General features: G+C 42.7%; 2 protein-coding genes across 10 annotated transcripts in view; one reads left to right on the top strand and one right to left on the bottom strand.

Moving 5' to 3' along the window:
• The window catches only part of TRIM63 (tripartite motif containing 63), a 41,805-nt gene extending 39,354 nt beyond the window's left edge, over positions 1-2,451 (bottom strand). For 4 of the 5 annotated variants that reach the window (XM_047870327.1, XM_047870329.1, XM_047870331.1 and 1 more), the window contains exon 1: positions 2,303-2,448. The gene's annotated coding sequence lies outside the window, so the exon portion shown is untranslated. Of the gene's footprint in view, positions 1-2,302 lie in introns of all 5 variants that reach the window. The other variant, XM_047870332.1, reaches the window with a different exon arrangement.
• PDIK1L (PDLIM1 interacting kinase 1 like) lies at positions 1,581-12,895 on the top strand. 5 transcript variants are annotated; one of them, XM_047870336.1, is made up of 4 exons: positions 2,151-2,210; positions 2,997-3,203; positions 4,409-4,710; positions 10,269-12,895. In XM_047870336.1, exons 3-4 carry the CDS (start codon positions 4,426-4,428, stop codon positions 11,007-11,009), a joined length of 1,026 nt encoding a protein of 341 aa, XP_047726292.1. In that variant the 5' UTR covers positions 2,151-2,210; positions 2,997-3,203; positions 4,409-4,425; the 3' UTR covers positions 11,010-12,895. The 5 variants fall into 5 exon arrangements, with proteins under 5 accessions (XP_047726291.1, XP_047726290.1, XP_047726292.1 ...); XM_047870335.1 differs by lacking the exons at positions 2,151-2,210; positions 2,997-3,203 and adding an exon at positions 1,581-1,711; XM_047870334.1 differs by lacking the exon at positions 2,997-3,203 and having other exon boundaries at positions 2,100-2,210.
• The last annotated feature ends 9,450 nt before the right edge of the window (positions 12,896-22,345 follow it).

Raw genomic sequence — 22,345 nt, 5'->3', positions numbered from 1 at the left:
GCTATGTGTTGCCAGATTTTCTTAATGAGTTACATTGTTTTGTCTCCTCACAAGCAATGTAGTACTATCCTCAGGTGTGTTTTGGTCCCATATCAGATAGAGGAGGCTTCAGAGACGAATCATAGATAGATAAAATTCCTGTCCCCAGGAACTCTCAGTCTAGTGAAAGTCCTATGGGCAAACAAATAATGTTGTAACTTAATAAGCCAGGCAGATCTACCCTGAAGCTCATGAAGCTTAAGCTTGAGTCCCCTAGAGACACTTTCCAAGGTCTCAGCAGTGTGTTCATGGAGCCATTCTGTAATGTTTTTCCTGAAGAGATACCCCAAATTATTTAAGCTTCAGCCTCCGTAACACGTTGATTTCACCTCCCTGCCTATCTTTGGGGGTTCTGGGGATGGATTTCAAGTCTCAGCTCTGCAGTCAGCGTCAGATGAGGGATTCCTGTATTTACTGACACAACAAAAGGAAAAAGGCTCTTCTGACCAGAAGAGATACCCCTCTCCTGATTCTGATCAGTTACCCACACAGGTAATAAGCCCTTCCATAGTTTCCCTCTACTTTCAACGGCAGAAACAGCCTTGGCTAGCGTCAGTATTCCCAGCAGACAGCTAAAGAATGGTAGATGGTATTTACAACAAAAGTCTGAACCGATTATAGAGCCGGGTATTGTTGGGTTTGGGGCGGGGGGGGGGGGGGGGGCGCGGGGAGGCAGTTACACCAGGAGAGTGGGTATTCAAAGCACACACACCCCACAAAAACACACCATTTGGTCAAATAAGGCACAGGTCTGTTTCCTCACCTGTAAAAACAGGATTAGTAAGCCTGCCCTTGTGAGGTTTGGTCAGGATTAGTAAAGCTAATTTAAAGACCTAACCCAGTCCCAGACTCTCGGGAGAAGGTCCATAAATAGAGGACAGAAAATAAAATGGGTAAGTGGTTGATCCTTGAGATTGGTGACAGGGATGCTTTGCACATCGTGCCAATGCACCACTGGGAGGAGGAACAGCCACTTTATTGACAAATAGTAGATGCAGAATAAATTGGCAAAGAAGGAACGGACGTTTCTGGCGGATGCTTACTGATCTGTGTAACTAACTGAATAATGGATTGGTCCGAGCCTCTGAGTCGCTGACAGTCCCGGGCTGGCTGTCAGGCGACTTGAGGGCTGGGATCTGACGGACCGCTGTCAGTCTGGCCGCGAGAGTACAGCCGTCTTCGCGGTCCATCCCGGCCCCGGCTGCCTCGGACCGCCGCCCGTCGCCGCTCGCGGGTTGGATCCGGACTCCACGCGGGGGCAGCCGCCGGGCAGGGCGCCAGGGGCCGGCACCGCCTCCCCTTCCTCTCGGCGCCGGGCAGGGCGCCCCCGACTCCCGGCGGCCGGGGCCCGGGAACAATGAGGCGCCGGGTTCTTTAAGGGAGATACCACCGCGCCGGCGGGGCAGGGGACGGCGTCCTCCCAGATGATCGCACCCAGTCCCGCGCCGCCACCGCCTGGGCAACTGCACCGTCCGCAAACATGGCTCAGTGACTCTGACAAAAGGTGCAGCCTCCCTCCCGGCGGGGCGGACGCCAGGCCTCCCAGCTCGGGCCGCGCCTCCCCGCGGGCCCGCCGAAGAGCTCCGCGTCCCGCAGGCACCCCAGGCCCGAGCCGAAGAAGATGCACCAGGCGTTCCGCCCCAGCGACCCCCGCACACCTGCCCGCAGCTCGGTAGGTGGGAAGGGGGGCGGGGAGGGAGCGGGGAGGCCGCGCCGGGCGCGCGCACCCCCAGGCCCGGACCTGCTGCCGCAGACCATCCCAGGGGCCGCGGGCCGTGCGCGCCCGCTGCGGCTTTACGGATACCGAGTCCCGGCGTGCAGCGGCCTCCGCGTTCCCGGACCCGGCCACCCCTGCGGGGAGGGGCACTAGTGGTGCGTTCCGGGGCGCGCACACCTTCGGCGACTCCCGGCTCCTGAAAGCCTCGGGAGAGGGAGGAGGACGGCGGAGCGCGGGGCGCGCGCCCAATAAGGACGGCGCTCGGCGTCCCGGCTCGCGCTACGGAAAGCCGGAGGGGGGGCGGGGCCGCACGGCGTAAGGGGGTGTGTCCGCGCGCACCACGGGGGCGCGCGCCGGTCTCTGACTGGAGGCCGCCGCGGCTGAGGCGCGAGCTGCCCGATAATGGCGGCCTGCAGAGCCCGTGAGAGGGAGAAGCGGCGGCGGCTACCCTGAGGTAAATCTGGCCCTTCAGGCCTGGCAGAGAGGCCCTGCTGCAGAGCCGAGGGCCCTGCATGCGCCTCCCTCCCCGGGAGGCCTGTCACAGACCTGTCAGCGGAGTCCTCCTAGGGAAGGCCTCCGGCCCGCACTCCTCAGGCCACCGGCCCCGGCTGCGGCCTCCCTTTCTGCCCCTGGCCTCCTGCCCAGGCTCTGGGCCTCAGCCGCCAGCCCCAGGAGTCAGGGCAGCTGCAGGACTGGCTCCTCGGGGTGAAGGGCCTCGGGAGGATCCCCTCCGGGTTTGGTCAGGACGCCGCCGAGGAGGGGGAGGGCCTGATCCTCGGCCAATGAGCGGGGCGCTGAGCCGCCGCGTCGGGCAACACCTCTGCCCAGGGCTGGCCCTTCCCGGGCCCGGCAGGTGTGGGGCCGGGCCGGCCGGCGGCCCGGCGCTGGGCTAGCAGGGCCGGCGCGAGGGTCCGGGAAGGGCCGGCCGGCCGCTCAGGTTCGCATCCAGGGATTTCATACACGCCCTCCCTCCCGCTTATTGGGGTGCCCTTTCGTGTGGGGGTACGGGCCAGCCTGCAGGCCACGAGCCACTTTGACACGGATAGTAATGGGCGATCCACGGAGAGCGGGAAAGAAAGGCTGCTGTGGACCTGGGGCACGGATTCCGTGGCAGGAAATCAGACACTAGGAAATGCAATAGGAATTTGAAGGGGGGGGGGGTTCCAGTTAGAGGAAGTGGGACGAAGAAGTAATCTCTGAAGCTTTCATTTTCTTTATTAAATCTTCCCTATGGACTTAGAGTAGCTGGACCCAGTTTTTCAGGGTCAAGAGTCAGTAGCTTCTTGTACCCCCCAAACTGTACGCTATGAAGATTGCACGATCTCTTGCGCATCGTGGCCAGCTGCAAATGAGATTTGTTCCCGAAGCTCATGAGAATCTCAGCATTTTTTGGAGAATGAGGTGGCATGCTTTCGACTTTCTTGATACAACTCACGAGCATTTCTGGGTAGGGCCTTTGCTTCTGCCTTTAAATGATTTTTCAAGTTGAAAGATCTCTGCCAGAGAACCCCTTCATATGGAGGAGAAGGTTTTGGTGGCAAAAATGGTCTAGATCTAAATAGCTGTTGTCAAACTCAACAACAGAAAGGTAACCATATTCTAAGTAGCTTGTTTTATTTTATTTTGTTAAGTTTATTTATTTTGAGAGAGCGAGAGCTTGGGTGGAAAAGGGGCAGAGGGAGGGAGGGAGGGAGGGAGGGGGAGAGAGAGAAAGAGAAAGAGAATCTTTAGTAGGATGCATGTTCAGCGCAGAGCCAGATGCAGGGCTCAATCCCAGGATTCTGGGATCATGACCTGAGCCAAAGTCAAGAATCTGTTGCTCAACCTATTCAGCCACCCAGGCGCTTGCTTTATTTTTAAAAGACCATTTTTCTCCACAAACTTTCTTTTCATTTATTTTGCAAGAAATGAGGAAATAACATAAAATTTAATTAAGGACATATACAGTTTGACAGTTTACTAAAAAAAAAAAAGAACAACTACACATTTTCAGTTCTATATGTAATGTGGTTCACTTTCAGTCCTTAAGCCCAAGCCAGGTGTTTGTATTTCTAACTGTGGGGGTTTTTTGTTTTTGTGTTGACATTTTTGTGAACTTGTGTGTGTGTGTCAGCTTTAAGGAGAAGCTGGAGTATTGTTTATCATTTTTACTTACTGATCAAGAAAAAACAAATTTTTTGGTTTGTTTTTAACAGTAATATTTTGAAGCAGTTTGTGTAAGAGGCAGTATAACGTAGTGGTTACAGTTATGAGGGTCAGAGCCAGATGACCTGGTTTCAAATCCCAGGTCCACCAGTTGGTAGCTGTTTGACCTTAGACATGTTGCTTAAACTGTGCTTTAGTTTTCTCATCTATAAAATGACCATAATAGTGTCTGCTTCAAAATATTGTTGTGAGGATTAAATGAATTTAATATTATAAAGTGCTTGGAACAGTTCCTGATACATGGTAAGTACTACCTAAGTGTTAGCTGATTTATTATTATTATTATTATTATTATTATTATTAAAATATTTAGATTTGCCTAAGTTATAACAGTTACCCTTCAAGCAGTACAAACAGTGAAACAGATAACTAAATTATACATAAGAAGGTATATAAGCCAGTAAGTATACTTAATTTCAACAGAGCAAACTTTGTTGATTTTTCCAGAAACTTTGACCTTGAAGATGGTGAGTAGCCAGCCAAAGTACGATCTAATACGGGAGGTAGGCCGAGGCAGTTACGGTGTTGTGTATGAAGCAGTCATCAGAAAGACCTCTGCACGGGTGGCAGTGAAGAAGATTCGATGCCATGCACCTGAAAATGTTGAATTAGCCCTGCGTGAGTTCTGGGCCCTAAGCAGTATCAAGAGCCAACATCCAAATGTGATTCACTTGGAGGAATGCATCTTACAAAAAGATGGGATGGTGCAAAAAATGTCCCATGGCTCTAATTCTTCCCTTTATTTACAGGTATGTGTGGTTGAATGGGAAATAGAAGTTACTTGAACATAGCATTGGTCAGCAAAAAGAGAAATAAAAGCGTCAGATAAACTTGTACTTTTAAATGCAGGTGTTTATATAGTTAGGAGTAGATAGGGGTCTGCCAAGAACTGAGTAGATGTTTGCTTTAAAACAAGGTTTTATTTAAACCTATGATGCAAATACCTAAAAATAACATAAGCCACCTGTTATGCCATGATACTTGCCAATCTGCATGGGAATGGGGCAATGTAGGAACTAGAGAAGTGATTGAGATCAGAGTCTAATAAATTCATTTATTTGAAATCAATCTTTTGGGGAACTGAAGACAGAAGAAATGAAAACTCCACAATCAATAGCAGTACCCATATAGATAATTGGGCATTTCTTTATAAATCAGTAGTTTGAACAAAAGCCTCTGCTGTTTTAGAGGGTTACGTGGTTTCTTAACCATGCAACTCCAGTTAATTTTCATGAGGTATGTGGCATAGCACTTGAATGTTATTAATAGTGCTAATAGCTAACGTTTGGGTTCCTACTCAGTTCTGTGCTCTGTGCTAAGTGCTTTAAAGGCAGTTGCTCAGAACAGTCTTGTGAAGGTGGTATTATTATCATCATCATTACAAATGAAGAAACTGAGGCTTAGAATAAATAATGAATTTATTAAAGTCGCCTATCTAGCAAGTGACAGAATTGGAAGCTGAATATAGGAGACTATCTGACTGCTAAAACTTGTGTTCCCTTAACTTCCAAATTACTCTTGCCTCCAAATTACTTTTTTTGTAGACCTGGAGAAAGCATTAACATAGGAAAACAGAAAAGATTTGCTAGATTTTTTTAGGTTGGCTTCTGACATAGATCAAAATCTCTAGGAGGCCTATACTTGCTGCATAGAAAAGGTATTTAAAACATAGGTAGTTAAAGGCCCGACGAAAATTTCTTAAGTCCAGTCATTCTTGGAAAAAGAAATAACTTTCTATGAGTATGTCTAAATTCAGAATTTACCATCAGGGTACAGAAGTATGATTTTAAAATAACAAAAGCTTTTGGACTAGGAACAAGAAGGAAGACAAACACATTAATCTGTGTAATTAGAAACCTGCAGGTTTCATCATATGGTAAACAAATATCAATCTTGAGAACCTAATTTATATCATAGTTTAGCATGCTCTGCCATGAAACCTCTTAAGGCAGTGACTATAAAGCCCAACTATTTAGCCTCTATTTGATTTATTATTTACATTTCTAAAAGTGCTTATTATGTCCATTGCACTGATAGGAAATATTAGAAACAGTCTCACCACATTCCCTCTTAAAAGTGAATAGGACCTTGCTGAACTTTGCATTGAATTTTGGAGACCAAGATATATAATCTCTCTTGGACTACAGATACAAAGACGTTTAAATAAATGACTTATTGCTGATGGTATCCTTGATCCAGATCAAGCAACCTTCATAGTAACTAGGCATTAGGTGGTCTTTCAAGGCTTTAAGATGTAAAGTACTTCCAGACTTGATTCAGTGATTTTTTTTTTTTTAATCTAAAGCACCTTTTTATTTGTACTCTTACATCTTTGAAAGCTTGGTAGACCTGTGTTCGACTTATAGCACTTTTGCTAGCTGTATGACCTTGGCTAAATAGCTCATGTCTTCCTAGCATCTGTATCTTCAGACGTAAAATAGAAATAATTTTTACCTTCCATGGGAGTTGTCAAAATTAGAGATGATGCAGGTATAATATTTGGCACATAGGAAGTACTCAATAGTAGGTCATTGTTAAAATTGTCTTTTCTATGGATTTATTTAGTTCACCAGACATTGATCAACACATTTAGCAAATACCTTCTCTAAATTTACGTCTGATAAAAACAATTAAATATATAATGTGACCACAGAGTCCCTATCCCTGGCTTTCTCCATTCTTTACACGAATTTTTGTTTTTCTCTGTGTTTTTCCTAAGTATTTTCCTTGTTCTAAAAGATTAAACCAGTTCCTAATAGCTAAAAACCTTACCTAGAAGAAAATGTAAAACAAATAATTAACAGAGGATGTAGTCTCACCATAGGAACTTAGTGGCCAGTCTGTATAATTTATAATAAGTGTCGTGAATGAGAGGTACAGGATGATATAGGAGCATATGATAGAGAACCTGACATAATTCTGGGGTTCAGGAATTATGAACTTTCAACTGAGGGATACCTGGGTGGTTCAGTTGGTTAAGCCTCCGACTTCAGCTCAGGTCTTATCTCATGGTTTGTGGGTTCGAGTCACACGTCAGGCTTTACACTGACAGTGTGGAGCCTGCTTGGGATTCTCTCTCTCTCCTTCTCTCTCTGCCCCTCCCCCACTGTCTCTCAAATATATATACATACATACACACACACAGGAACTGTTTCAACTGAAACAGTGGAAACGTGAAAGATAAAGAGGAGTTAGCCAGGTGAGTGAGTGAGAAAACTTCACAGCCAGAAAGAACTGTACGTACAAATATCTTAAAGCAAAAAGTACAAAACATTCTAAGAAGTGAAAGAAGATAATAAGGCTATACTATACTGGGAGAGTTGTTTTAGATGAGACTGGAAATATCAGCAAGGTTAGAGGATCCCATAGCCCATGTTAAAGAGCTTAGATTGTATCCAAAGAGATCAGGGAAGCTATTGAAGGACTTGAGCCAAGAGAACCTATGGCTGATGACATCCTCTACACGTGGAAATAAGCAGATTGGGCACTGTACTTCTATAGCTCTCAACCAGTGACCCTCAAACTATAGCCCTCAGCTAGTTTTTATATGGCCCAGATGCTAAAAATAGTTTTTACTTTTTTTTTTTTTAAGTTTGTTTATTCATTTTGAGAGAGAGAAAGAATGTGAGCAGGGGAAGTGCAGAGAGCTAGGGAGACAGAATCCCAAGCAGGCTCCGCTCTGCCAGCGCAGAGCCTCACGTGGGTCTCAGTCCCACGAACTGTGAGATCATGATCTGAGCTGAAATCAAGTCAGGCACTTAATGGACGGAGCCACCAGGCACACCTAATTTTTAGCATTTTTTTTAAATGTTTATTTTTGAAAGAAAGAGTGTGGGAGGAGGGGCAGAGTGAGAGGGGGACAAAGAAGCTCCTCGCTGTCAGCAGAGAGCCCAGAGAGCCTGGTGCAAGGCTTGAACTCACAAACCATGAGATCATGACCTGAGCCAAAGTCAGACACTTAACTGACTGAGCCACCCAGGTGCCCCCAGTTTTTACATTTTTAAAGAGTTTTTAAGAAAAAGAAAAAAATGAAAAAGAATATGAAACAGAGACTTATGTGGCTTATCAAGCCTAAAATATTTACTTATCTGGCCTTATTCTAAACCATTCTTTGAATGGTTTAGGACTCTGCATTGCTCAAAGCTATTTAGGAAGTTTGATTTTGAGAGTAAAGACAGAAGAGAGGAAATGAAGGAGTGATGACGCTGGTCTTTAATCTCAGCATATTTAGTAATAGTGCACTTGGTAAATAATTGTGTGATCTGTACCTTTCTAGACTGTTCTGGCTCACTGGCAAACACATACAACAAAGAAAATGCATGCCAAAGACATCTGCAGACAGTTGCAATTACAGCTGTTTGCCATTGGGGGAGATGGCATGAAAAGGTGCTCTTTGCTTCTGCCCTCCAAAATGACAAGAGGATGTACTAGTGGACTTAAACATAAAATTAGCAGTTCATTCATTCTTTTAAATTTTTTTTTTAATATTTACTTATTTTTGAGAGAGAGACCGAATGCAAGTGGGTTAGGGGCAGAGAGAGAGGGAGACAGAATCTGAAGCAAGCTCCAGGCTCTGAGCTGTCAGCACAGAGCCCAACGCGGGGCTCGAACTCACAGGCCATGAGATCATGACCTGAGCCAAAGTCGGAGGCTCAACCGACTGAGCCACCCAGGTGCCCCCCCAGTTCATTCATTCTTTAACAACTCTTCATCTTCCCTACTGAGCTTCTATTCAGTGGGTTTGAAAAGGACACTATGGGACAAATGCTTTCAAAGCACTGTATCTATATTTTAGAATGACAATTCATATTCAGTGAAGTAGTTAATATTCTTGAATTTAAGGTAATAGAGTTATAGTTAGATAATCATAACAAATGAAATAGCAATTTGTTCTAGGTTTTCAGCTTGTATAAAAGAAATCTACAAACTCAGATTTGAATTTTTATTTCAAAATGTAAATGTTTTTTATAAATTGGTTTTAGAAGCCTCCAGTGATTGCCAATGTATTTGCGTTCTGTCTGTAGAAGTTTATGAAGCAATAATGTCAGTCTTTATTTTTATCAGTGGCTACAGGAAGGCTTTATTTCTGTAACAACTAGTGTTCCTTGATCATTTTTCTCTTAATATCACAGATTATTTGATAGTGTATGTCCAGTGAACAAGAAAGTTATTTCAGGCCATTTAATTGAATAGAAATTCCTAATGGATGTTTATATCCCAGCTGGCAGTCTCCCAGATCTGGCTGCTGAAACTTTGACTTTTTTTTTTTTTTAATGTTTATTTATTTCTGAGACAGAGCATGAGTGGGGGAGGGGCAGAGAGAGAGGGAGACACAGAATCCGATGCAGGCTCCAGGCTCTGAGCTGTCAGCACAGAGCCCGACACGGGGCTCAAACTCATGAACCATGAGATCATGGCCAGAGCCAAAGTTGGTTGCTCAACCAACTGAGCCACCCAGGCGCCCCAAAAACTTTGACTTTTCATGAAGCTATTAGCTAGGTGGGTAGAGTTCAGCTCCATTAACACACACACAAAATGTATAGCCAGTTGGACACTTTTCAAAATAAAGCTATTGATTGAGTGATTGATTGATTGATTGTAAGTTCTATACCCAATGTGGGGCTTGAACTCATGACCCTAAGATAAGGAGTCCTATGTTCTACCAACTAAGCCAGCTAGGCACCCTTAAAGCTATTTAATTTAAAAAAAAAATTTTTTTTTAATGTTTATTTTTTTGAGAGACAGCATGAGCAGGGAAGGGGCAGAGAGAGAGGGAGACACAGAATCTGGAAGCAGGCTCCAGGCTCTGAGCTGTCAGAACAGGGTCTGATGCGGAGCTCCAACTCACCCACCATGAGATCATGACCTGAGCCGAAGTCAGATGCTTAACCGACTGAGCCACCCAGGCACCCCAAGCCATTTTATTGAAGTTTAAAATAAAATGCACATATAAAAGCACTGACCAAATAAAACATTCACAGAATTTCCACTTAAAATTGGGAGTCTCACTTAACCAGTCACTTATTTTCTATAGCTGAATTTTAAATTTTTTAATGTTTTTTATTTATTTTTGAGAGAGAGCGTGAGCAGGGAGAACAGAGGGAGAGGGGACACAGAATCCAAAGCAGGCTCCAGGCTCTGAGTTGTCAGCAAAGAGCCCGACGCAGGGCCCGAACTCACAAACTATGAGATCATGACCTGAGTTGAAGTTGGACCCTTAACCGACTGAGCCACCCAGGTGCCCCTATAGCTGAATTTTATAAACTGTGCAGATGATTGTAATCCATTTATTTTTTCCCTCTTATAGCTTGTAGAGACTTCATTAAAAGGAGAAATTGCCTTTGATCCCAGAAGCGCCTATTACTTGTGGTTTGTGATGGATTTTTGCGACGGCGGAGATATGAATGAGTATCTGTTGTCCAGGAAACCCAATCGTAAAACTAACACCAGCTTTATGCTTCAGCTGAGCAGTGCTCTGGCTTTCTTGCATAAAAACCAGATCATCCACCGAGATCTTAAGCCTGATAACATCCTGATTTCTCAAAGCAGGTTGGATACCAGTGACTTGGAACCCACACTGAAAGTGGCCGATTTTGGTCTCAGTAAAGTTTGTTCAGCCTCTGGGCAGAACCCAGAAGAACCTGTCAGTGTAAACAAGTGTTTCCTTTCCACAGCGTGTGGAACAGATTTCTACATGGCACCTGAAGTGTGGGAGGGACATTACACAGCAAAAGCTGACATCTTTGCTCTGGGGATTATCATCTGGGCAATGCTGGAAAGGATCACATTCATAGACACAGAGACAAAGAAGGAACTCTTAGGGAGTTATGTAAAACAAGGAACTGAGATTGTGCCCGTTGGAGAGGCGCTTCTGGAAAATCCCAAAATGGAACTTCTCATTCCTGTGAAGAAAAAGTCTATGAATGGGCGAATGAAACAACTGATTAAGGAAATGCTGGCTGCAAACCCTCAGGATCGCCCAGATGCTTTTGAACTAGAACTCAGATTAGTACAAATTGCATTTAAAGATAGCAGCTGGGAAACGTGACACATACATTGTTTGCAAATATCTCGGATGGTATGCTGCTTATGTTTTCACAGTGATGCAACAACATAATGTGGCTGAAAAAGAATATAAAAAGCTAAACTCCACCTTCTAAGGGTTTAGATTTTATTGTGGGGTGTTTTTTTTTCATTTTTCTTAAGTCCAAGCTGGCCATTTTGTTAGTATGTTTTAAGTGTGTATTACCAATGTGGGTGTACATTTTTTAAAATGATCATTGGAAGTTTGGCAGGAAAATTATCTAAGAGCCAAGAGGAGAAGAAAGTCCAGTTTTCTGGAAATAAGTCTCTAAGTATTTTAGACATTCCTTGTCAGTATTAGGAATTTCCATGGAAGAAGAGGTTTGCATGCTGGTAATGCAACCTTTGAAGCTTTGTAAAGGAAACATATATGTATATATTTATGTATATGTAAGTATGTGAATGTGTGCATTTTGCATTCCATATGACGAAAATGCCACTTCTGTTTAAATTATTTGATGTAGGTTTGGGTTTTTGAGATTTGCTGGTGAAATCAGTGATGAAAAATAAAAGAACCTTCCCTCATCTTCCTACCCTGTCCTTCCCTCTAATGAAATCATACCACATTTTTTATTTTTGTAATATTATACAGCTTTTTTTTAAGGCATCATTTTGGAGGGTCTAAAATAATCTAAACGTAAAATTAAGTGATCCAAAGCTGCTGAAGTATGTTTGAGCTCTCCAGTGCCCTATAGCTGCAGGAGTTGAATTAGCCATGCAATCATGTGGTAGCAGGTTGGCAAGGACCTTGATTCAATCACCTTCTTTAAGTAACCAAGCATTCAATTAACCAATTAAACCACTGCACTGGAACATGTCTGCACTTGAGCATCTGCAATCTGATATAAATCTGAACACAGGATTCCTCTGTTTCTGAAAACTTTGCTATATATGAACTGCCCTACTTGATATATTAATTTTTGATTTCAAGACTTTGTCTAAGCCTCAGCATAAAGTTGAAGAGATCAAAAGAAATCTACCCTCACATCGCCTGCCCTGATATGGTCTCTTGTGTAATCACTGGAATTCCTTTCATTTTAGCACTAATGCTATTTTCTCTTGTCTAATTTGACACAGTAATGATAGTGATATGGTTGTGTTAAATGTTGATCACCTTTTTCTAAAGTGGGAGATGATACCTATACAGTGTGACAAATGGATAAAATGTTGTGGCATCAATTATATCTTTCAAGTAGAAACATTATTGATTTTATACAATCACACTTGGTATGGTCTATGTAAAAAACCAATAGACTGTTACTCTTGAAGTTAGTTTGATTTTTAACCCTGTATGGTTGTCTCCAGTTTGTTTTCCTATATACATGCAGATAATTAAAATCTAAGGAAAGTTTTCCTAAAACAGAATATTAGCCTTTAAGGTTAGATAGACTTTAAGACCATTGTATCTAGGTTAGTCTTTATAAAGCACTAGAATCTTTGGTCAAAGTAAAAAAAAAAAAAAGTATTAGAATACTGAAATTGTTAATAGTTTGCATAGTCTCCTCGCTTTTTTTTTTTCTTGAGTTTTTTTTTTAATTGAAGCATAGTTGGCACCCAATGTGTCTCCTCAGTTTTTTTGAACTTCTACAACTTTTGGAATTTTGCTAACATAATTTTTTCCTTAAAGTGTATTTGGGGACTAGAGAAGGTGAAAAAGCACAAAAAATTAGAGTATGTAAAATTTCTGAACTATGTGTTACTTGATCTGGAAGTTTGAAATTTGGACTGAAAGGCTTTATTGAACTAAAGCCTTTTATTATTTTTTTTAATAAACCTTTTAAAATAAAAAAATCATATACTTTTAACATCACTTTCAAGCCAATACATACAAGAAGCTTTTTGGAAATTAGAGGTGGAATACACTGGAACCTCATGACCATTGACCCTCTGGATCACCAAATTACTGTAACACAGATCTGGCCAAGGGGATTGAGTTATTGGAAGTGAAAAGTATTCTAGTGTCACACCAGTAAGGTGGCACTTCAGCAGAGATTCATGATGATTCAGGTGATAGCATGCCGGTGCTTCATTTGCTCTTCAAATATCTATGTGCTTAGAGTCATGGTTCCCTAAGTACATAGTTTTGGTCTTGCTTCATTTAAAATAGCTAACAATTACCTATTTTGAAAGATTTCACCTGTGAAGTGGAAATCTTTCTTTCATTGGCAGCAAAGGTATGAGGTGATCAGGAGGTTTCTTCTGGAATTTTCTCAGTCCTTGTATTCTAAAATAGCCTATGATACCAAGCAAAATGATAGTAAATTCTTTGTCTCTATTTGTTCTTTTGGTCAGGAGGTATTTATTAAGTACCTACTGTGAGCTCAGCACTAAAGGTCAGTTGATAAAGTGACAGTTTAAAAATGGTATATAACCCTACAAGCCTTTTCCAGCCAGGAGTAAGAAATAAAAGGTTAGCGATACTTGGAAATTCCTGGATATTTGCTAGAGGAAAAACGAAAGCGAGAATTTGTGCACAGTGCCTTGCCCATAATAGGTACTCAATAAACAATTATTATTCCTCAGAGTCTCTTGCCATGGTTTATAGTGTTTTATGAAATTTGTCTTAATTGAAAAAAGACCAAATATTTCAAATAAGCTCATAGGCAGCTGTGGCCAGTTAAAATATGGGGTTGTACAGTTAGTTCCTAGAATGTTATTTTGCACTAGATGTCACTTAGAAAGATGGGGTTCCTGTAGATTTTTGGTGCTAAGGGATACTTTGTCATTATGATGAAGTAAGTGTTAAGTGTCAGATAAATAGCACACTGAATAGTTCTTTCTGCTGGTCTGTTTTTTCCTCTTTGTTGTTGTTGTTGTTTTTAATTGTAAAATGTTTATCAATCAAACTATTGTAGCAGCTACAAAATAATTCACCAGCATGACAAAATGGTCAAAAAATAAGTCATCAGCACTTCAAAAATGAAAGCAACTTTTGAAATTTTCTTTTAAAATTGTCAAATATATTTTATGAAGAATTTATAAAAGGGGGAAATGATTGTAATTTATTGTTCATGACTGTTTTTTTTTAAATAAAGTGAGTTTCAACAACAAAAAAAAAAAAACCTGAAATTCTATATTGCTGATTTGGTGGCTCTGTATAGTTCTGTAGTGCTTTACTTCATGAACATAAAATAGAGGGTATAAAATTTGAAACAATGTCATTTTCAGCCTTATCTATTAAGTGAAACTTTCTGTAATAGAAGCTATTACTGAGGAAAAGATGATTGGATTATAGGAATTTCAGCATTTCAAGTTCTCTAAAATTTTAATGCTTACTATCTTGCTGTATTTGTCAGAAGAACTTATATTGCCTGAAATAAATGTTTTTTTTTTCCATTAATCTTTCTATCTCCTTAAGCTGAGGATGCATCCCAGACTCAGAATGAAGTACAGTAAATGTACCAAGAGGAAGTCATTTTTCAATCCATAACTTGAAACCATGGTTTCCTTTCTGTAAAGTCATCTGGCCCGCTTTTTTTCTTTTATAGGTTTTATTGTGTATGTCTTCTCCAGAATAAACAAAGTACTGAGGATACAGTGCACTTAGTGGCCCAGTAGACCAGCAGAGGGAAAAACTGGAGGCAGAAAACATTAACGCTATATGTGATCCAGCGGCAAGTAGGGACTTAGGCATCAGGACTTGTGGCTGCTTCTGACTCTGCCACCTTCTCCTGGCATAACCTTTGTACACAGGCAAATTTTGCTTTCTGTTTTGAGACTAATTTTTTAATTAAATCTTAAGCTATAAATATTTGTATTTACTAGCTTGTTTGTAATCCCCTGCAGTTTACAAAGAGCCTTCACGTGGTTTTTAACATATCTTTGCAGTGGGTTTTACTTAAAATAGGGGCTGGTTTCTTGATGAAGAAATTAATAGTAGTACACCAGTTAGTGAGGTAATGGTAAGGGTTTTAATGCCTAATCTCAGACTCCAGCTGGAGTTTTCTCTAATAACAAAGCTTTATCTTTCTCACTGAAAATGACCCCTGGTTGTTTTGGTCTTTAAATTTAAATGTTGCTCTCTTAGCCAACCAATCATAGATGTCCTCTAAAATGCAGTGTAATGATAGACAGTTGGTTTGTGGTTAGATAACAACTTGAGAAAACCTACCACACCTCTTGAGGGCACAGTGCTCTCTTGCGTCTTTTAAAGGCAGTACTTTCTCTTTTGTAATGATTTCTCATTGGTTAGAAGAGAATTGTAAAAAAAAAAAAAAAAAAAAAAAAAAAGATGTCTTTGACTTCACTCTTTCGGTTCCTGTTCAGCCCTGGTATTTCAAGCTTAACTTGTTCTGAGCAGAATTAGGTAACTTGGTATTACTAAAGGCATCATGGCCTAGAGGCTGAAGCACAGGTTCACTGTAGCAGATCTCCTACCGAACACTCGCTTTTGCAAATACCTACATAATATGTGGCATCGGGCAAGTCACTTCATTCTGAGCCTTAGTTCCCTTATCTGTAAAACTGACATGATGTATTTACATTTCAGAATTTTTGTATGGGTCAGAGATAATACACATAAAGTGCCTGTAGTATCTGGTACACATAGTACACATACTATAGACACATAGTATCTGGTACATTAACTTCTCAAATCGTCTCCATTATTGTTAACTGGGTTCTGATTTTGACAATATGTTGAATGAATGAATGGGTTCCCAAAAAGCCAGTCTTCAGCTGTGGCTTTGATTCTTCTCCCCTTTGGGATAACGTGATGAAGCCATTACTTTCCTCAGGAAAATGTTTGCCTGTAATTTCAGGGAAAACTTTGGGGATGATGGGTACGTTCATGGGTTTCATACATAGAATTCACCAAACTATATACTTAAATTTATGCATTTTATTTTACATCAATTATACTTCAATAAAGCCATTTAAATTTTTAAAACACTGATGCCTAGGATCCATTTCATATTAATAAAAGGAGAATTTCAGTGAGCAGGGCATGCACGTTAATATTTTTTAAGTATTAGTAATTCTAATGTGAAAACAGGTTAAAATAGTGCAATTGAAACAATACTGCTCAGACTGTGGGATAGGCAGAATAAGTCCTAGTGTTTTTTATTTTTTTTTCAACGTTTATTTATTTTTTTTTGGGACAGAGAGAGACAGAGCATGAACGGGGGATGGGCAGAGAGAGAGGGAGACACAGAATCGGAAACAGGCTCCAGGCTCTGAGCCATCAGCCCAGAGCCTGACGCGGGCTCGAACCCACGGACCGTGAGATCATGACCTGGCTGAAGTCGGACGCTTAACTGACTGTGCCACCCAGGCGCCCCAAGTCCTAGTGTTTTTTAGATTCGCTTACCTCCTCTAACAACCAACAGCACAGACCCATTTCCGCACCCCATCCCAAACTCAAGTCCCTATCCTCACTCTCAGACTGTCTACCTCATAGTAGAACAGCAGCTGTGTTTCTGAGAAACAGAAGAGGTAATGCATTAAATCACTATCAGGTACGTTACTCAAGGGTGGGTATTCTTAAGCAGGAATCCAACAAAGGAATCCAGGATTGTCAGTGGACCCACTAGAATTGTAAGCAAAATTTTATGTGAATAAGCATTTTTTCATAAGAACAGTTCATAACATAGCAAATTCTTTTTATGTTTGTGTATTTTTGAGAGAGAAGAGGGGAGAGAGAGAGCCAGAGAGGGGCAGAGAGAGACAGGGGGAGAGAGAAATCCCAAGCAGGCTCCACGCTGTCAGCACAGAGCCCAATGTGGGGCTCGAACTCATGAACCATGAGATCATGACCTGAGCCGAAATCAAGAGTCGGACACTTAACTGACTTGAGCCACCCAGGGTGCCCCTTAACAAAGGGGCACATAAGGAACTATTGCGTGAGAACTTTGGGTGCAGGGAAAATGGAGTGGATATTGAAAGGAAAAGAATGGACACCGAAGAGATTGGAAAGCTAAGTCACAGATGAGCCCAGGGCAGGCTGGAGTTGACTGGTTGACAACCATTCTTGTCTAGGTCTACATGTCAGAACACTACTCTGTCTGCAGAGGCTCTGGTCCTTCTCCAGCTGGCTAACTAATGGGCCTGCTCCAGAGACCTGTCTTGGGTCGTGCCTTTTCCAGTCTAGCAGGCAGGATTTCCGGAAGCTGGTGCAATCTGGTGGACCCTCAACCCTTCTGCTGTAATCACATCAAAAGCAGTGGTTCTCCTAGTCTTTCCCAAAAGAACGTCAGTGCCCGTGGGCTACAATGGGCTGTGGAGAAGAAAATGTTCTTTGAAGATAAATTACATGTTTACCTGGGCCCACCTTTCAGCCTAAGCCCAGTCCTTAGAGAAGAAACTTCCTGACTTCAGGATTTATTTTAGACACATAGGACAAAAAGAATCAAATAGGATGGTATCATTGGCCTTCAGAATAATTCATTACTGTCAGTACTCGGGATAATTTCTACGAGCCCTTCCAGTTCTAAAATTTAATGATTCAATTCAACATGGAAAAGTACTAATGAAAGGGTTGTGAGATTTACAGAGGAAGGTCACACACATCCCTGCCCTCCATTGAGAAAATAAAACATACAATGTATCACTATAAATTTCCTCCAAGACACCAAGAGATAGGAAGCATCATATTTCTTCATCCTCCTCAAACAGCCAAGATTAGAGGGAACTTCTCCAGAATTATCCCTAAGACTTGGAGAAAGGCCTCTGATCCTCACGCTGTCCACTAAGATGCTTATGGACCAAATCCCCACAGTCCAGCCCTATTTAAACACCGGAGCCGGAGTCACATTCCATCCAGTCCGAAATCTTGCTACCATGGGTCAGTTGGAGCTCAATTCTCACAGAATCAGCCACCGGTCCATCCCCTCGGTCTCAGGAGCTAGTTACTACCTTTGCTCAGGTGGGTAGGGTTGCTCGTTCCTCTGTCTTTCAACATTTTGAGCCATTTCGTTGCCCTTGAGACTTGAAACGCAAAGCACTTGTCTCTCCACTGGGACAAACGAAGCCCTAGACCTCAGTAGAGAGGGCGCTATCGCCCTCTTAAAATGGCAGCAGGAAAACTGCCATTCCAGAAAATTAGCCCTACTATGTGCCAGGCACTGTGTTAGGTACTTTTTTTTTTTAAGCTTATTTATCCTGAGAGAGACAGAGGGAGAGAGCGTGAAGCGGGGGAGGGGCACAGAGAGAGGGAGGCAGAGAATCCCAAGCAGACTCCAAGCTGTCAGCTCAGAGCCTGCCCCGGGGTCTGGAGCCCACCAACTGCGAGATTATGACCTGAGCCAAAATCAAGAGTCGGGCATCCAACCGATGGAACCACCCAGGCAACCCCGTTAGGTACTTTTTAAAACTATTTTATTTATGTACGTTAACTAACTGGAATTTAAATAAAAATTTGAAATTACACACACACACACACACAAAAAACAAAAAACAAAGTGACAATATTTGGTTTAAAAAACTAGGGGCGCCTGAGTGGCTCAGTTAGTTGGACACCCAACTCTTGATTTTGGCTCAGGTCAGGATCTCTCAGTCTGTGGGATCGAGCCCCACGTCAGGGTCTCGCTGACAGCGCGGAGCCTGCTTGGGATTGTCTCTCCCTCTGTCTCTGCCCCTTCCCCTGCTTGTGTTCTCCGTGTCTCTCTCTCTCTCAAAATAAATAATCAAATAACATTTTTAAAAATAAATAAAAAATTTAAAAGTGATAATAAAACTATTTTATTCCCAAGGATCCTCTCCCAGTTTACAGATGAGCTATAGGGAACTAATAACAACCCACTACATAGGGGAGATTAGTAGTAACAGCTAAAACACACCTGCAGTTTAAAAAAATGTTTTTTAAAGTCTATTCACTTTTGAGAGAGAGAGAGAGAGACAGAGTGCAAGTGGGGGAGGGGGCAGAGAGAAAGAGAGACACAGAATCGGAAGCAGGCTCTAGGCTCTGAGCTGTCAGCACAGGGCCCAACGTGGGGCTCGAACTCATGAACCACGAGATCATGATCCGAGCTAAGTCAGACACTCAACTGACCGAGCCACCCAGACACCCCAACACCTGCAATTTTATGTGCCAGGCCCTACTTCACCTGTTCTACCTGCATTGACTCATAGAATCCCCCAACCCTGCAAACTGCCTACTGTTCTTTGCCAGTTTACAGGTAAAGAAACAGAAGCCCAGGAGAGGGTGGGTAACCTGCCGGAGGTCTACAGTTCTCTCAGGATCTGAGCCTAGGCTCTGAGGGCCCACGACGGTGGTCACTGCTTCTTCACTGCGCTGCGGCAAGTCACAAACTAAAGAGATCATGAAGATGCCCAGAAGGACTATTTCGGGGCACGTATGTCAGGAAAAAGAGAGTGGGTGAATACAATGTGATCAGATTATGAAAGGTCCTCAAAGACAAGCAGAGGAATACAAATTTGTGATCAGAGCTAAAAAAAAAACAAAAACAAAAACAAAACTATTGTGTCTTTTTGTTCTAGCATTTGCTCTCATGCACAGGCTCAGAGCGCCTGGGTAGCTCAGTCGGTTAAGCATCAGACTTTGGCCCAGGTCACAATCTCAGGGCTTGAGAGTTTGAGCCCCTTGTAGGGCTCTGTGCCGACAGCTCAGAGCCTAGAGCCTGCTTCGGATTCTGTGTCTCCCTCTCTCTGCTCCTCCCCCACTCATGCTCTGTCTTTCTCTGTCTCTCAAAAATAAATAAACGTTTAAAGAATTTTTTTTAATTCATAATTTTCAGGGCGCCTGGGTGGCTCAGTTGGTTAAGCATCCGACTTGATTTCAGCTCAGGTTATGATCTCACGGTCATGGGATCAAGTCCTGTGTTGGGCTCTGCACTGGGCATGGAACTTGCTTAAGGTTCTCTCTTTCTCTGCCCCTCCTGCACACAAGCACTCCCTCTCTCTCTCTCTCTCTCTCTCTCAAAAAAAAAAAAAAAAAAATTCACAATCTGCAAGCCAGCCCCTTTCTGAAATCCGAAGTCAAATCACATTACTTATGTAATCCTAAAATCCTTAAACAAAGAATTTAAAGTGGTGTGGGGGGGTAGTACCAGCACATTATTGACAGAAATAAATGCATATTGTCAATGTCAACACAGGCTTCAAATAATTCCTACAAATTTCTAGGGAAATGCAAGCTGCTCACAGTGAAAAATAACCAAACACACAAGGTAACAAGGCACCACGAGGGAGAACACATAGAACTGAGAGATGGTAGAAACAGACCTTCAAAGATATTGGGATCATCAGACACACAACATAAAATAACCTTGATATATTCATAAACTAAAAGAGAAACTTGATATTATGTGGGAACTAGTAAACCTGAAAAAGAACCAAATACAATTTCTGAAAATGAAAAATATGCTAATTGAAACCGAGAACTCAGCAGACAAATTATTAGGTTAGAATGGCCAACGTAACAATTGAAAAAATATTCAAAGGCATAGAACCTATAATTTCCAAATGAACAGAGGCAGGCAGTTGGGGGTCGATCCCAAAGATGTTTAAAAAAAAAAAAGAGGGGGGGAGTACAAAAATACAATGCCCATTAGAAGATGAGAAAAGTAAATAAAGATACATTAATCTCAATGAATGAGTTTAGAGATAAAGGATGTCAGACCAAATAAAAGAGCAAAATCCAATGATGTCCTGTTTACAAAAGGCAGATCTAAGCCCTCTTAGAAACTGATAGATCAAGGAAACAAATACCCAGTAAGAACATAGGAGATTTTAACCATTTAATTAATAAGTTCTGTAAGTTCCAGTTATCTATTTGTCTACCCCTGCTGTCAATACTCCATGGTCCCAATTACTGCAGAATTAAGTAAATTACAAGCCAGCTTGTATACCATCCTTGGAAGATAGCAAATGCTTAACAGATGTCAATTATAGTAGCACCAGAAACTCACGTGACTTTACAAAGTGTAGCCACTTCACCTCTGTGAACCTCAGTTACCTCTTCCAAAAAGTGGCCATATACAGGAGCCCCTGGGTGGCTCAGTCGCTTAAGCATCCAGCTCTTGATTTCAGCTCAGCTTAGGTCATGATCTCATGTGCAGTTGAGCCCTGCCTTGGTTCTGGGCTGACAGCATAGACCCAGCTTGGGATTCTCTCTCTCCTTCTCTCTCTGTCCCTCCCCCGCTCTCTCAAACTAAATAAACATTTTTTAAGTGACCATATAATAAGTTATGTTTCCAAGTCGCCTTGCAAACCAAATGAGATAATGTATGTGAAGATATTTCATAAACTACAGGAAATAAAAATAGAAATGAAGGAATTACTGCTCTTACCGGCTAACTGGCATTACAAAACACCAAGCGTCCAGGTAAACAACTATCAGAGTGGTCACCAGGGGGAACAGCAGCGCTAAGGAGGTCCAGGATGTGCAGTGAGATGCCTGGCAGCCGTGTGGACCCTGGGGCGATTGGAGGTTGGAAAAGAGAGTCCCAAGGTGAAAGCGAATCAGAAAGGCTCCTTGAAGGGTGAAGCCTGCCCTCTGGTGGATGAGCCTGGGATACTTTGCTCAAAGGCAAGGTGCCCTGTGCGTGTCCCTGGGAAACCTCTCCCCAGTCTGAGTCTCTACATCTCCTTGACTCAACCGACCTGCTTCCTGTAAACATTGGAGGGTAGAGTGGGATAATTTGGAAACAAAATTATCACTGTGGCCTGTGTCTCACGGTGCCAAGCTCACCTAATCTCAGAGTATTGTTGGGGGCAGTCTCTAAGAAGTGACCAACCGCAGGGGCACCTGGGTGGCTCAGTCAGTCAGGCGTCTGACTTCGGCTCAGGTCATGATCTCACGGTCTGTGGGTTCCAGCCCCGCGTCGGGCTCTGTGCGGACAGCTCAGAGCCTGGAGTCTGCTTCAGATTCTGTGTCTCCCTCTCTCTCTGCCCCTCTCCTGCTCACACTCTTTCTGTCTCTCAGGAAATAAATACACATTAAAAAACAAAAATTTTTTTAAGTGACTAACCACAGATGTCATGGAAGGGACTTGGCCTAGGCTCCTGACAAGCCATCTCTTTCAGATCACTAGGGCTGGCAAGGATGGCCACTCTACCTGTGGCTGAAACCTCAGGAGGCCGAGGGGGAACCGACCACTCAGGGTCTAGGCCCTTTGTGGAGAAAATATTTACTCCCAGTCTCCCTGGAAGGCACTTAAAAAATTATCAAGGCTCTGAAACTAGTGGGTGCTTAATTATTTCAAACAAAGCAGAGCTTAAATTTCAAATAGAGTAGAAAGACGTGTTGGGGGAGCTGCTCAGAAGCCCCCTTCAGGGGGTCTCTGGAGGGGGCTGGAGACAGCAAATTGTTCCTGGAGGCTGGGTGTGTTCCAAGAATAATAC

The sequence above is a fragment of the Prionailurus viverrinus genome, chromosome C1 (genome assembly GCF_022837055.1).
Source record: "Prionailurus viverrinus isolate Anna chromosome C1, UM_Priviv_1.0, whole genome shotgun sequence".
NCBI lineage: Eukaryota > Metazoa > Chordata > Mammalia > Carnivora > Felidae > Prionailurus > Prionailurus viverrinus.
Note: the sequence above shows the minus strand (reverse complement) of the source record. Positions and strands in the feature narration are given on the sequence as shown.